General features: G+C 33.3%; 1 protein-coding gene across 2 annotated transcripts in view; it reads left to right on the forward strand.

Moving 5' to 3' along the window:
• The window catches only part of LOC123548648 (hemocyte protein-glutamine gamma-glutamyltransferase-like), a 42,951-nt gene that overhangs the window by 12,280 nt on the left and 13,075 nt on the right, over window positions 1-17,596 (forward strand). For both annotated transcript variants that reach the window (XM_045336109.2, XM_045336110.2), the window contains exons 8-10: window positions 1,316-1,429; window positions 2,155-2,326; window positions 3,916-4,063. In XM_045336109.2, the coding sequence (XP_045192044.2) occupies window positions 1,316-1,429; window positions 2,155-2,326; window positions 3,916-4,063 (434 nt within the window). The remainder of the gene's footprint in view (window positions 1-1,315; window positions 1,430-2,154; window positions 2,327-3,915; window positions 4,064-17,596) is intronic.

The following is a 17,596-nucleotide window of genomic DNA, read 5'->3' on the forward strand; positions in this document are numbered from 1 at the left end:
GGACGAGTTTTGAGTCTTCGAAGTCTACACATCCGTATATTGTACCCAACATGTAGGGACTTGAATATATACTATCATACATCAATGTATGACCTACCATAACCCTTAGAGCTACTCCAGATTTCAATCTGTATCCAGGATATATACCTTCATTTACATGTTCATGTGGTAGGGGCTCGAACCTGGTCGAAAACCTTCCAGATATGGTCGAAATAGTGAAATATTATTAGTTTGAATACTTCCCGGTCACTTTCTATGACCTCTCTTCAAAGTCTAGATCCGTTCATGTACCAGATCTTGGTCAGACTCATAGCTACACGTTCATTTAGGGTATGTCTATACTTCATGGCCATATGGGCTCAAACTTGGTCGAAAACAAGACTTAAACATGGTTTAGATACCTGGGGTCTTCCTCCAACATCACAGCTGGGAAGTCGTCCTATCGCCTCTGATTGTGACGGTGCGACGTTAAACCCAACAAAAATAAATAAAAATAAATTAACATGGTTTAATTAGTGATATTTACTATGAGCAAACGCTGCCCGTTCATCTTAATCATATGACCCTGTAGGGCTACCTGATGGATACACAAGGTACCTGATCTAGGCCGGGACCTATATATCAGCGTAAACAATTACAGTTAGTAACTCGAAATTTCGAGATGCTTGACTTGAAATTGCGACTTGGTAACTCGAAATTTCGAGTTGGTAACTGGAAGTTCCGTGTTAAAAATAGCATACACCTGTCACTAATGCTCTTCCGTAGACAAGCCTTTAAATACCGAAAATTATTACGCCAGTAGGTGCTAGTACCCATAAAAACACACAAGGCTTGTTTTCTGATTAATAAGCTAACAATTAATTGAACCTGGAAGAAGATAAAAGTTGATCTTACCAGAGTCATTATCACTCAAACACACTGCTTATTCTTTGTTATCCGTTACTTAATATACAACGTCACGATAACCAGTTAAAACTACCACTGAGTTAGATAACCGACATAAAACTCTCTCAAAAAAAAAAAAAAAAATTGTTCCGGTTTTGTTCGGATTGAAGTCTTCTATAATTATAAATATTCCTTATTTTCGAATAATAATTATTAGTCTACTCTTGGGGAAGGGCCTTCGCTAATGTTGGAAAATCTTGTGGCCCAACCCTTTTGCTTCTGATTTCAATGTATACATTAACATGCTTTTCTAATTCTCATTAATCTATGATAAAATAATGCATGTGTTTATTTGTATTATAAACATGTATCGTTTGCAATAAAATATGTTTAAACTGTTAATAATGGTGTGTAACATTCTACATTTCAGTTTGGGGAAGGTATCCTTGATATTTGCTTGCTTCTTGTCACAAGTGGATTTGACGATGATAGGTTAAAACATATGTCAGATCCGGTCAGGGTCAGCAGGATGATTGCAAAAATGGTATCTATATATACTCAGTAATAATGTTGTTTTTCATCCCATCCATGAAAGTTAAACTAAAAGAAAACTCAAATTTGTTTTAGGTATTATCACCGTAACTGTTCCAGATCATATTACAGTCTCATAGCGTTAAAGGGTCATCAGACGCTAATACGTTTTATTACGTTAAGGCTGCGGAAAGGTTATGACCTTTTTGGTCATATGGGATGTAGGGGCAGATACGATCATGTTATTCAGTAGATATTCGGGTATTCCTGAAACTGACAAAATAGCAGATACGAACTTTGATTATTTACAAAATGTTATTTTTGTTAAATAACAAATGTAATTCATATATGTTTTCTATGTTAATTGTGTCTCTATTTTAATATAAATGGCGTTATTTATTTATTTATTTATTTATTTATTTATTTATAATTATGTATTTCATCAGTTTGTCAACAATGAGAGCGACAAGTTTATACAATTTATTGTACTAATCAGATATTATTTAAATAAAAAGCGATCGAATTAACATGTAAAACTTTTAATTAATGATGTTTATTATCGCAAAAATATATGACACATATTTCTTGTAAATAATAGATCATTAAGGAGTTTAAGTTTGTCTAAAGTGTATTAATGAAACTTGAAAGAAAATATTGATATAAATTTCATTCCATTGAAATCTTTTTGTTATACCGTACAAACAACCTTCAGGATTACCTGTTGAATTGTCTTTTTAGGTGAATTCGTCGGACGACAATGGAGTTTTGACGGGAAACTGGAGTGGCGATTACACAGGCGGTACCCCGCCAGGAAAATGGGCCGGAAGCTATAAAATTCTGACGCAGTGGCGAGAGAGTGGTCCCGTCAAATTTGGACAGTGTTGGGTGTTTTCCTGTGTCACAACAACAGGCATGTTACTATTTATTGCCCCTCATTTATCATATTGTACCGTCTCAACAGCTCGGTGTATTTGGCTGAAGTTTAAGTGCGGGAGGTCGGGATCTCGCTCCCTTGTCGTATCAAACCAAAGCCGTGAAAAAAAATGGTACTGGCTATCACCAGGGTTGTACCTGGTGATAAAATAAGCCCAGATAAGTATCTGCTAATGGGTACCTAGTTTGTTTGCACAAGATCTTTGTAACTTGTGTTATTTGTTTATTATATGCGACATGAAATAAATCTTACCTTTACCCTTTACCGTTAATTAATAACGAATCTGGAGATCAGCTTCAGAATTCCGCTGTGCTAGTGGTCATTTGTGGTTACATGGAACAGTCAGCGTACAAGGTTGTAAAACTTAGACTGGAGACCACTCTCAAAATTCAAGGATCTGATTGGTTGATTTTAAGCTCAGTCATGAAATTGACCAACAATAGAGCTGAATTCTTATACTGATCTCTATACCTGCATATCCTTTGATACAGACGTTAGAGGTGCGAGACTTGTCTCTTAACTTAATTGATTTCTAACCTCGGACCTTGTACTTTTTACACTAATTTTATCATGGTTTTTAGAATCTCATATATTTCACCATAAGTTGGTTGTTAAAATATACATTTTTCAAACACATTTTATGCTCGTTTTAATTTTATACAAACCTTTTAACAGAACAATCAAATTATTATGAAACGCAACAGTTTTGAATCATCCCATGACTTTCACTGTAAATGTTTAAACAGTTTTGTTCTTGCAAAATGTATATTCCCTGTATAGAATTCGAACGTATTCATGTAGTGCTCAATGACATCGTAGTTTCCCGCATAAAGTTGACAAGCATAGTTTTGTTTCTCTTAGATTTAGCAGAGCCCTCCCTGTAGAACGTTTGGCGTTTTAAAATGCGTAAAAGGACACTTTTCTTTTTAAGGTTTTAGAGGAACCATGTCATTCTCTGTAGAAAATATAGTGCTTTCCATTAGAGTTATTTTTTTCCGCTTACAGTTGACAAAACCCCATACCATGTCATAAAGTATGCCATGCTCTATAGAACGTATGTCCTGTTGCATTCCATTACTGCACAATACTCCCCTTGCAGTTTTGACATGATCAGCATAGTTCTCTGTAGAATACATAGTATGTTGCATTCCATTACAGCACATTCGTCCTGTTACAGTTTTAGCAAGGCCTTCATCATTCTCTGTAGAATATATGTCTGTATTCTATCAAACAAATTTGCGTTTAATCCTTATCTTTGACGGGATTTTGCCATTCTATATAGAATAAATTTCATGTACTATTCTGTTACATCACGGTTTAGTTCTTACCAATGGCAGGTCTCTTGGCACTGAATAGTCCTGTCAGTTGGTAGGTCTTTTTGCATTCTATATATAAGGTATGCCATGTAACATTATGTCACATCACAGTTTGCATTGCTTTTTTTGTTCTCTATAACACTCACATCATATGGTGTTCTTAATCCGTGCAGTTTGCATGACTCTTGACATTCTTCGAAGAGCGTGCACAACGTAATAATTTAATCACATGGCATATTTTGTCTTCAGTTTGTAGAGCACTTGGCATTCCATGTAGAACGGTAACAAACTTCTCCTCAGCGCACGACACTGATCAGACCAACTGCATAGAGAAATTTTTCCAGCGAATTGGTAATGAAGATGAACCTATTGACCACTTAAATAATGACTCTGTTTGGTTTGTATAATATTCAATATTATTTCTTAAAAGATTGAACTGTTTGCTTTTAAAAGAAATTAAACTGGGATGATGTTATAAAACGGAAAATTATAATTGTTATTTTCGAAGAAAATAGGCTATTTTTGCTGATTTTAGTCGGTGTGTCAGTCCTTCGATCTGTCCGCCGGTAGGACTTTTGGTTTACAGTTAAAACTATAGAACACTTTGACCTACAGTTTTCAAACTTATTTTAAAAGATGGTTGCATGTGGTGAGACTATGAACCATATTGTTTTAAGAATTATTAGGTCAAAGATCAGGGTCAAACTAACTGAGAAATAAATAATTTTCTGCTCAATAGTTAAAGAACGCGAACACATACACCAGTTAAACATCGTAGGATGATTGCTCGTGGTCAGTAGATGACCGCTATTGGTTTGGAGGTCAGAAGGTTAAAGGTGAAGGTCACAGTGACATAGATGCTAAAAACTGATGATTTTATAAAAAGGGATTTGACAAAATAATCCCTGTTTGGGGGTAGTATACGCCATTTTGGGTGTCCTAATTTTGACTAAATAACGGAGGACTATTTAGGAAATGGTCGAACTTGTAAATAAATGCTAAGGTTATGACATGGATTAATCCATGCATTGACAAACAAACGAATAAAATACGTAAGCTATTATTTCAATTTTATTCCAAGTGTATTATATAAACATGGATTAATCCATCTGCAAATATAACATCCATTGCTGATAATGCCTTTACAATAAAACTCCAATATTTATCGTAGATCTTCAGGTAACAGTGCATGGATTAATCCATCATTCAGTCCCAGTCATTTCCAAATAATTTCTACAAAGTATAGAAACCAATACAATCTTAAGCACGGATTAATCCATCATACAATCAGCAAAACTCTAATAAGCAATGCAATCGACTGAAATCAAGAATAGTTCCAACTTTATCTCATTTTAGTTTGATCAAATACATGATCGGTCCACTTCAAGTGTAATACGAAAGATGGATTAATCCATCCTTTCATCTTGGATTGTTATTACAATGCCATTAACGACTGTGAAATGCACACTGTATGTTTATCTAAAATGTAAAACCAAAAACATGGATTAACCCATGCATTGACTTTATAAGAAAATCAATACTTCTACCGAACAGTGCCAGCATTAATTATAGAAAAAGATGGATTAATCCATCCTTTCATCTTAGATTGTTATTACAATGCCATTACTGACTGTGAAATGCACACTGTAGGTTTATCTAAAATGTAAAACCAAAATCATGGATTAATCCATGCATTGACTTTACAAGAAAATCAATACTTCTACCGAACCGTGCCAGCATTAATTATAGAAAAAGATGGATTAATCCATCCATATTTTATTTTTGTGGAAAAATATTTTTCCAACTCTATCTCATTTTAGTTTGAACAAATACATGATCAATCCACTTCATGTGTAATATAAAACATGGATTAATCCATCCTTTCATCTTGGACTGTTATTACAATGTCATTACCGACTGTGAAATACACACTGTCGGTTAATCTAAAATGTAAAATAATAACATGGATTAATCCATGCATTCAGTCTTTAAGGAAACCAATGTTTCTACTTAACAGGGCTAACATTAATTATAAAAAAGATGGATTAATCCATCCCCATTTTATTTGGTGAAAAAAATATTGTTCCGACTCTATCTCATTTTAGTTTGAACAAATACATTATCAGTCTACTTCATGTTTAATATAAAACATGGATTAATCCATCCTTTCATTTGGACTGTTTACTGACTGTGAAATACGCAATGTCGGTTTATCTAAAATGTTAAACCAAAAACATGGATTAATCCATGCGTTAATTTTATTATGTGAAAATCAATACTTCTACTAAGCAGTGCTAACATTGATTATAGAAAAGGATGGATTAATCCATCTCTATTTTGTGTAGTGGAAAGATATTGTAAGACCGTCTAAAATGTTAAGAAAAAGGCATATATTGATCTGTCCATTTCAACTTGTAAAAACAAATGCTAATATTGACAGAGAAAGATGGATTAATCCATTCCAAACGTCTCACAAGTAAAATCAAATACAAAGATTAATTCATCTTTTTTCTATCATGTTTCCATAATTGCTACACACATTGTTGATATCGATAGAAAAAGATAGATTAATCCATCTCAGTTGCATGTATTGAAAAACACATAAGCAAACAGTATGAAACGTTTCGAATTTTATGTAAAATCATAAAAGACCTGGATTAATCCATCTTTTCTACTTCAGAGTTACCAAACTTTTTTTAAACTCAGTGTATTAATATAGAAATTATGAATTAATCCATCCCTTATTTTATATTGAATTCTAATGTATTTTTCTTGTTGAAACACTCTTACGCTACAATGACTTCATGTTAACGTGCGGTAACTTCAATGTTTAGGTTGCGACCAAGAAAAAGCGCTACTATATTGTATCTACTGTTTTAGATTAAGGGCATATTAGAATCAAAATAATTTATAACAAAACCTAGTTTTAACACTGTTTATACATTCGGGCGATAATACGTCGTAAAAAAATCATTACGCCTGACGTATAAACGCCCATCCTGCATGAATAGTGTTAAACACTATTTTGCTATAAGTTATTTCTTAAATAAAAGCACATTCGCGGATCACATTAACTATATAAAATCAAAGACACGGATTAATCCATGTTTTCCCAAGTTTTTACACTCAATGTTGATATTAATTGAAAAACAAAGAAAAAAGATTTATCAGTCTGCATTTATGATTTACTTATAGTATAAAAACATTGGCTTACCATATCAAAATAAAAATGAAAAAAATCAAAGACATTGATTAATCAAAGATGGATTAATCTATCTGCATTTCTTTTAGTGCAAAAAAACAAAACATTTGCTGATCTTACCAAATAAAAATAAAAAAAGACATGGATTTAATGCGATTCTTTCACTGGTTGTTGGTGCAGATGGAATTTCCGGCCGAGGCTCTGCCGAGTTACCGCGTAAATATATACCCGAGGGCCGGATATCTGCACCTAAAACCAGTGATATAATCTCTTTCTTGCAGATATCAGTAGTAATAAGAATAATAATAAAATCTATCGAACGGCTTTCTTTTTAGAACTATTTCTTATAGCAGCGTATTTAAATAAAATACGGGAAACCAACGTCCATAAATATAATATAAATTACTACATAAATCTTCTACATATAAAAAGGTAAAGGTAAAGTTCTTGTTTATTAAAAGGGCCAGCCAATTTGGCTTATGGGACACCTTCATTGTGCGTACCAATTGCCTCCAAAATCCTACTACTATGCCAGGCGCAGGTGGAAAAAAAGTCGGTAACCATTTAACTAGCTCGCGGCTCACGAAACGGCCTTTTCGGAACGAGTCCCATTACAAACATTCTACGGACGAACGCACCCAATGGGGCTCGAACCTTCGGCCTCCCTATCCCGATGCGGACGCCTTAACCACTGGGCCACGGTAACCGATATATATATATATATATATATATATATATATATATATATATATATATATATATATATATATATATATATATATAGTTCGTAGTACGTCATTTACAGCACGAGAGTCACCCAGGGTGTAAGATGGATTTTTCCAGCAGCGGTAAAAAATACCGAAATTCCCCGTCTGGTAAATAATCTCCAAACTTTCTTCTTTGTACATTCAGTTAAAATGATTTCCAAATAATTTCAACAAATATTAAAACCAAAAGAATCTTAAGCATGCATTTCAAAATCTGCCTTAATTACATGTGTATAAATATTTATTTCAACGGCCCGGCGTTAAAGGCCTAGATCTTGGTAGTGGGCCAAGTGATTTCTGTCTTCATTGGTACAGTTGGGGGCTGATGACTGTTCTAATAAACTAGGGTCAAGTCAGTCTACCTTACAAATGTATTGTATCAATTAGTAAGAAGGGGAAACAGTGAATTTTATTTTAAAAACACGTAATACATATTTGTGCATTTTTGTGAAAAGAAAAATATTTGTTGATTAAACATCATAATAAAATAATAAGAAACCTATTTAGGAATACGTTACAAATTTCATTAATGGTTTTTAGGGAAAAAATCAAGTTTTTATTTTTTTCGAGTTCTGTTTGGAGATGTGCACTAATTCAAAATCTTATAAAAATGTAACATTTACTCATCTGAAAATTTTGTTTTAATGCTTGCAGAATATTGTGAGTAACATTTGTCTCAGATTGAAAACCGTAGATTTTCAACAACAACAACAATAATAATAAAAATCAACATTCATCGAAGGAAAATCAATTTCTTTCAACTCTACTACACACGTCTTCACGGTCTAGCTGGGACCCCTTCTGTGCTAATTGTCCTCTAATCAGCTACTGTTACATAATCGCTGATAAGCAACAGATAAGATGGGAGTTGTTAATTAGATTGGGGGGACACATATATAGTAGTGGATCTAGGCCTCTACAATGCAGTAGCTGTATTAATGCTTAAAAATGCGCATAATACCACTTTTATGAATTTTGTACATGTATATAAATGTAATGGATGAAATAAGTACCCGCACGGTTATAACAGTTCATCCTCATAAATCGCTGATGAAACGACTACTGTTTCAGTTAGACTGTTTTTTTTTCTGACTATTTATGTAATGGTGGTAACTTTGATTGATATTGGTTTATTTATCAACTAGAAGTAGTACCATATACAGTTTACGTGACTATTAAAATGTTATATGTGTGTATACTATGTATACGTTACAACGATGTACGTATGTACAAGTTGAAATAAATTATATGTTCTGTTCTGTCCTGTTCCTCTACAAATTCTCCCATGCTGTATTGGTCAAGATGGTAGAAGTTAATTTGTTCTTGTTTTTTTTGCCGAGGCAATCCGGATTCGACTCCCGGCTAAAACTGCATGTTCTAATGTTGATTAAATGGCCCATTTAAAAAATAAAACAAAACAAAAAACGATCATTTTAGCCAAAATCTGGAGCCCAGACTCTCAAATATTGATAGGAAAAGATGGATTTTCTGTAGTAAAACACATTCATGGACTATTTCAAATGGAAGCCAAAGACATGGAATAATTCAGTCTTTCTTTTTGCGCATTTCCAAAATTAAAATAAAAAAAAACACATTCACGGACCATCACAAATTCAAAATCAATGATTTCGTGCCACCCATCCTTTCTTGCACTTTTCAAAAAATTCTGCATTCAACTTTGATATTCATTGATAGATTTTTCATTACAAGCAATTAAGAAGGATTTATATAATATCATTTTCTTTACATTCACAGATCCTTACATACGAGAGAGCGCTATACAGATGGAAAATAATTTTTAATCAATCCCGATCGCAGACATTTTGTAAAAATATATCCTTCGGCCATTTCAAAGGCCAAACGTTTTACATTCTTTCAAACTTGTACAAGTTAAATGAACGCTGATATTGACGGAAATAGATGTATAATACAAATATTTCAAAGACATGAATAAATCCATCATTTCTTCTTGCGCGTGTCCGAACTTTTTTGCCACTTAATGTTAATATCCGATTTAATCCATCCCTATTGTTAAAATCAAATGCATGTATTAATCCACTCTGTTGTCTGCACTTTTACAACACTCTTGCATACAATGCAAAATAATTATGATAATATGTCAACATCCAAAGATTCGAACAAACACGCTGTCCTTCATTCAGTTGATAAAATATCGTCTGCTACCATCTTGATGATATAGTATTTTGATTATTAGGTAACAGCAGTCATTCAGCATTTACTTATAAAATCATTAAGTGAAATTTGTGTTCATATCCTTTGATGTTTTTTGTTTCCAAGTAATTCCGCAGATGTTTTATGTATACAGTGTTCCAAGATTATTTTGTTTCCGTGGTATTTTGTTTCCGTGGTACTGATATTGTTCATGATCATTAACATGTTAACATACTTTTAATCAAATGTTACATAGGCATTAAACTGATTAATCCATCTCAACAGTTTCAACATTAATTTACATTAAAATCATACACATTAATTATAAAAGGCAAAGTACCCTGCGCCGCTAATTGAATCGTCCAATCAGCGGGGACACGCATTGTGTGTTTATCTAGCCCGAGGCGATAACATCCTGTCGAAGTGACCGCACTCGAGAATATACCCTGTCATTAATTCTTCAGTGGAAGACTTGGACAATAGGGTAAGTACATATTTGATTAATAATTATCTTTTAATTTTAATTAACTGAATTAGAAAAAATATGAATAGTGCGTTTAATTCTTTTTTTTTAAGAACACATCATTAAACATATTTTTGTGCATCCGAAACACGAGTTTCTTCGTATTTAAATGAAAATGTAGATCTTATGAATTGCTGTATAACGAAATAAAAGTGAATGAAGAACATTTCAACTGACTAAATTTTGAAATATCGATATGAAAAATCCAGAATATAGCCGAAACAATTCATTCATTCATTCATTCATTCATTCATTCATTCATTCATTCATTCATTCCATCAATCAATCAATCAAAATTCATTTAAATATCATTTCATTAGTAATCGACATCAAACATTGATGTTACAAGGGTTTGAAATAAAGTCGAAGAAAAAATTTTATCGTGCAAAAGTTTTTCATGAATGCCATTGGAATTAAACGAGAAAAAAAGTTGCAAGGAAGAAAAAAGCAGCTACAGTACCGATAAAAAGTTTCATTTCGTATAAGCAAATTTCTTTACGAATGAATTGGGCGGCACAAACGTTAATTAATTCATTCGTTCAAAACTGTAATCTCAAAAAATGCATTAATGAAGTTTAATATATTTATGATATTTCATCTTAAGGAATTGGGTAATCTAAGCGTCATATTATACTGTCAAAATAACGCTATTTCAAGACTTAAGTGTAAGCAGTTTTGATGTATACGTAATATTGTTTCGAAGTATTATATCAAAAATTATATCTGTCACTACGAAATAAATTAACACACCCACTCCTTTGTTTACCTAGGGTCTATATATTTCGGAAAGATTGCATGAACAATATATATCTCGCGGGAAGGTCTATATGTGCACGTAAACCGGTATTCTATTACACTAGCCAGACCTGTTCACGTGCACTTAGAGACATGCGCACGTGCACCACAAATTATTCTGAAAACAGAGGTCATCTGTTAGTAAATTATTCGAGTAGGTCTGTAATTCCGATCTAGTAAAGAACAACAACAAAAAAAAATCTGTCAAACTAGAATCATTCCTTTCATTTTAACTACCACTGATTAGGCATGTATACAATATTACATAATTATTTCGAATGATTGGCAACTCCAGTACAGAATAATGTATATTAAATTGGTTCCAGGATGAAATACCGAAGCTGAATGTTACTCTGCATAATATCTTAATTTTCATTTAGGTTAATCTATGAGATTTGGATACTTTTAGATTTTATTAAGTACTACTGCGCCTTCCAGTTTGCAGCTTTATCTTCTTTACAACATTTATTCATCAGTCGGCTGTTACTGCAGTGTATTTTTCTTTCAAAATTACATGATTCCGAAAGAGTGCACTTGTGATACACAGTAAAATGTGCATTATATACAGGGACGAATCCAAGATTAGCGCGGAGTTTCTAGGGGACCCGTGATCCATGAATATGATCCCTCGGACAATTGTTTTTGATGTGTAATTGAAATAGTGCAATCTCATTTTAATCTGGGCGTGACTATTTGAGGCATAAAAGCAATATGAGCTGCGCCATGAGAAAACCAACATTTTTACTTTGCGACCAGCATGGATCCAGACCAGTCTGTGTATCCTCGCAGCCTGGTCAGGATCCATGCTGTTCGCTAACGGTTTCTCTAATTGCAATATGCTTTGAAAGCGAACAACGTGGATCCTGACCAGTATGCGTGGATGCGCAAGCTGGTCTGGATTCATACTGGTTGCAAAGCCACCATGTTGGTTTTCTCATGTTGCGGCTCATAAGATGAAGTTGAGACTGTCGTCCGGGGCCCTACATTTCAGCGATTATAAATTTGCGAGCGAAACAAACCAGATATATCAATTTTAGGACATGAAATGTATGCTTGCCGCCCCGCCCCCTCCAAACACACACATACAAACACAAACATGCACAAGGTAATAATTTTTCAATACGGACGAAAGAAATTTTTATTAAGGAATAGCTTATAGCAAAACCGTGTTTTAACGCTATTTATACAAGATAGACGGTTGTACGTCTGGCGTAACAGTTTCACAGTCCGACCGCTTAGCTCAGTAGGGGGAGCTCAGATCTACGGATCATGGGTCGTGAGTTGGATCCCTGGACGGTGCGTATGTTCTCCGTGACGATTCGATAGAAGACATTGTGTCTGAAATCATTCGTCCTCCCACTCAGATTAATCTGTGGAAGTTGACAGTTAATGCTGAGAACAGGTTTTTACTGGTACACTGATAAGGCTAACTGCCCTCCGTTACATAACTGAAATACTGTTGAAAAATGACGTTAAACCCAAACAAAAAAAGTAATAATTTCACGAGGGCGCAGAGTTAACCGGACATCGACGGCCTTTAAGTGTAAGAAAGACCTGCCGACAAGCTTCATTAAACACCTCAGGCGCTCCGCGCTCATGGTGTCACATGCAGAAAGACCTCGTACTCGGCTGATAATCTATACTTTAACATGTTTTTAAAAACATAAAAAATAAATACGTGTTTTCATAATGATCTGAAATAAATCAAACATAAATATGTGTTTTCACAATGGCCTGAAATAAACATGTGTTTTCATAGTACCATGTAATAGATCTAAAGATTGTCGTTTTAGCGAAGGCCAGAAGGCCACAGGGACATGTCGTTCATTGCGATCATTTTAAAATGTTTTAAAAATCGAAATAATAGAAAAGTTTGAATGTATGTACATTTTGCTCGTTATCAAACGATATCATAAGTGTTGCCACAGAGAACGTATACCTCCAGGCAAGGAGGTGGAGATACTACCTCCGAGCTCGTGCTCTCGGGTTGTAAATCCAAGGGAGACTAATAATACACTTGATCATGTCATAAAAGCATTGCTATAGCTTAAGTTTTCAGCTGTGAAATGTTAGCAGCTACAGTTAAATATTTCACAAGTAGTTTCTTAAAAATTAAGTAAAGCTTTTTGATTGATGCGAAAAGTTAACGGCCTTGAATACTAGATGCCTGTAAAAATATTTAACACAAAAAGATTAGACGGTTATGACGATTATTTTACTTGTCTATAAAACACGAAGAAAGAAACATCAAATAAAAATCGTTTTAGATTAAAAAAAAAGTCCTTGCAAAAATATTATACTGACCGAGAGACTGAAAATCAAAATCTTTATTTTAGCAAACACATCATTTTCACACATTTGGACAAAATTAAAACATTAAGTTAGAAAAATATCGATCGGAACTTGTACAGTCACAAAGAATAAGGAACGTATAAAATTATTTTTTGAAATAAAAAAATAAACCTGTCATGTCACTGTCACATATTTCATCAAAATGTACATGAGAGAATTATTTTGCATTTTAAAGTACAGTAGTCCTAAATATAGGTAATCAAGCAGCCAGATAATGGCGGAAAGAAATAATCCTCCATTTTCCCCCAGTAAAAGTGGCATTTTCATGTTTTATATAAGACAGGTCCTTTTTTATTTCATTATTGACCTATACCTGACATTTTGGTAGCATTTCAATGAGTTTTTTTTTTTGCTTTTAGCTTTTAAAGAAATGTAAATAAACATATTTACACATGTATTCTTACCCACAATTTAGAACTTTGTCAGTTTGGAAGATATTCCATGGTGTAGACATGTCAGACATTAAATCTCTGACATTAGAAGATACACAATATCTACTTTTCTTGGTGTTCTTTGTGGTTAATACATGTAGGTCATTTAGGAACATAAGGCTAGTGATCCTTTTCTAAAATGGGTCTTGGTATATTTTACAGCTCGCAGAAGATTGCTAATTTTATATAGAAGATACAACTTTTTTACTATTTTAAACTTTTAAATAAGTCCTAACATTGCAGACAGCTTATGGAACACTAATTAAGGGCAATAACGGCAGACAGGTTATGGGACACTAATTTTGACAAGGTATCGCTACGGAGCTGGGCTAGGTTTGGTTAAGATTACATTGTGGATGTATTTGTGACATTTTGATAGAAGCAGAATGAGAAGTGTAATTAATTAATTTATTTGTTCGTTTAGTTATTTTGGTGAAGCAAAACTACATTTTAATAGGAGTAGTAACAGCAGATCACATCACTGCATTTTTATGTACTTTAAAGTAAACAATTATGATGGTAAAATCTTTCTTGAAAAATCTCTACCCTTTTTGTCTCAGTTTGAAGACAATTCTTAAATTGAGGAAAGGACTGGCCCGTCTATGTGTGACAGGAGTATGAACACATTGCATTTAATATGGAATGTTATTTACGGTTTAATGAATTATAACCATAAAACGCAAATGAAGTTACTAACACTATCTAGATAGAAACATTTTAGATAATTTGTATCAAACTACAGTAGAAAAATTTAATGATATCTACTTTCTTTTTTCGCGATGGAATGGGTATGGTGCGTAATGATACTAAAACTATGTCATCCATCCCCATACCGGATTTTATTCATAATAATTTTCACACCGGATCATTTTATAGCCTATGTCAATCTCGGTATCTGTGAACTGTAAGATCACGGAGTCCGTTATTATAGATTTTAATGCGTGTCCATTATTTCAGGTTGACACACGGTGGAAACATGCTTATGTAAGAAGTTTCCAATAGTTTGGCCTGGATATTTACACGTTCCGGGGTATTCAGCAGATACTGACAGACAGTCTTTTTCATCATTCAGAAGTTCGTCAGAAGTCAGAGATGAACTACCGGGGAACCATGGTAAACCTCTGGTATGCGAGAATGGCAGACTGATATTCGTATTACACTTATGGAGATCATGAAACTGAATATTTCCATGGGTTTTATCGTTCATAACTCTACTCTTCATAGCAGACGGCAAATAGAGAAGTCTATAGATCTTATAAAGACATTTTTGCATGTCTGTGAATAACGAAAATCTGAAAGAAGTGATGCTAAGTTGATCTGATGCGTAAACGGCGCAGGATTTAATGTGTGAAATGTTGTGTATTACTATTGATTAGAAACAAACATCAAGAAATGCATGACGTAGTATATTACTGATCATTTTCTGCTGATTTCATTTAGGCAAAAAATGAAAATAATATATTATCGTATGAAAAGCTGTATGAACTGAACAATCCGAGCTGAAACAAAACAGAAAGTTTTAGAGTTTGATATTTTATCAAACAGGAAGGAATGCTTTGTGTATGAGAGCCATCGTCAAACAATTTTAACGCTTAAAAGAATTTTGAAAATCGGACGATAGGATATTGGTCACACGGCAGTGTAAAATCTAAAACCAAAATAGCCAGCCATGGTGGCAGCAATTAGAAAGGTGTATAACCTCAATCACTGATGAAATATTGACTTACCGATCAACCTTTAACCTAGATTAATTTCTAAAGCCCATTGAGTTTATGACACAAATAATGCGAATTTCCTTCGTTCTAATTGGGAAAAAATGAGAAATATTTTTGGACTATTATGATTATTTTCCATTTAAACCAACCAAACATGTATGAGTTGATAGAATAATCTATCCTTTTTTCTTGAAAACCTATTTTACTGTTTTCAAATTTTTTATAGAGGGATGGATTAATCTCTGCTGTAGCATAGAAATCATGTAAGGTACGCGCAACGAGAAAGGGTGGTTTGATTTAACATTTGAGATTGTCAGCAAATGTTGTTTGTTTTTTCTCACTACATGAAATATGGATAGAATAACCAATATTACCATTGTATGTAGAAAATTTGAAAAACGTGTTGGAATAAAAGATGGATTAATCCGTGTCTTTGATTTTACGACCGAGACTGTTTTAGAATTGCTTCCACTAAATGAAAAATGAATCCACCTTTTTATCAATATGTGCATCGCATGTAGAAGTTTTTGAAATATACAAGAAGAAATGATGGATTAATCCATGTCCGCGAACTGGTTTTCACTACATGAAATATTTCGAATTACTTTATCATTTATTAAGTTTTGAAAACTTGAACACCAAAAACGCATGGACTAATCCATGTTTTGCATATATATTTTAGACGGTCTTACAATTTGTTTTTATTATATATAATAGGGGTGGATTAATCCATCTTTTTATCAATATGTGCATCGCACGTAGAAGTTTTTGAAATGTGCAAGAAGAAACGATGGATTAATCCATGTCCGCGAACTGGTTTTCACTACATGAAATAGTTACGGATTACTTTATCTTTTATGAAGTTTTGTAACTTGCACACCAAAATGCATGGATTAATCCATGTTTTGCATATATATTTTAGATGGTCTTACAATTTGTTTTCATTATGTATAATAGGGGTGGATTAATCCATCTTTTTATCAATATGTGCATCGCATGTAGAAGTTTGTGAAATGTGCAAGAAGAAATGATGGATTAATCCATGTCTGCGAACTGGTTTTCACTACATGAAATTGTTACGGATTACTTTATCTTTTATCAAGTTTTGTAAACTTGCACACCAAAATACATGGATTAATCCATGTTTTGCATATATATTTTAGACGGTCTTACAATTTGTTTTCATTATGTATAATTACTTTATCTTTTATCAAGTTTTGTAAATTTGCACACCAAAATACATGGATTAATCCATCTTTTGCATATATATTTTAGACGGTCTTACAATTTGTTTTCATTATTTTATAATAGGGGTGGATTAATCCATCTTTTTATCAATACTTGCATCGCGTGTAGAAGTTTGGAAAAGTGCATGAAGAAAAGATGGATTAATCCATGCCGAAGAACAGGTTTTCATTACATGAAAGAAAAAATAATTTATCAAGTTTTGAAAACATGCACTAAGAATGCATGGATTAATCCATGTCTTTGATTATATAATTTAGACGGTCTTACAATGTTTTCTCATTGCATATGATAGGGATGGATTAATCCATCTTTTCATCAATATTTGCATCGTATGTAGAAGTTTTGGAAAAGTGTAGCAGGTTTTCACTACTTGAAGAAAATAATTTATCTTTATCAAGGAAGAAAGGATGGATTAATCCATGCTTTTAACTCTACATAATTATGAGATAGTCTGCTAATGCGTTTTCCACTACAAATATTGGGATGGATTAATCCGTCTATTTCTTTTTTAACATTGCTTGTAGAAACATGTAAACATGCGCGAAGGAAGGAGGAACATATCTATGTCTTTCATTTTCAATTTTAGCATTGACTTTACTACATGAAATGGAGATGGATTAATCCATTCTTTATATTTTCTTATCAATATTTGCATTTATATGTGCTAGTTTTCAAAAATGTACACAATATAGATGGATTAATCCATGTCTTACATTTCCTGCATT

This window comes from Mercenaria mercenaria, chromosome 6 (assembly GCF_021730395.1).
Source record: "Mercenaria mercenaria strain notata chromosome 6, MADL_Memer_1, whole genome shotgun sequence".
Taxonomy (NCBI): Eukaryota; Metazoa; Mollusca; class Bivalvia; order Venerida; family Veneridae; genus Mercenaria; species Mercenaria mercenaria.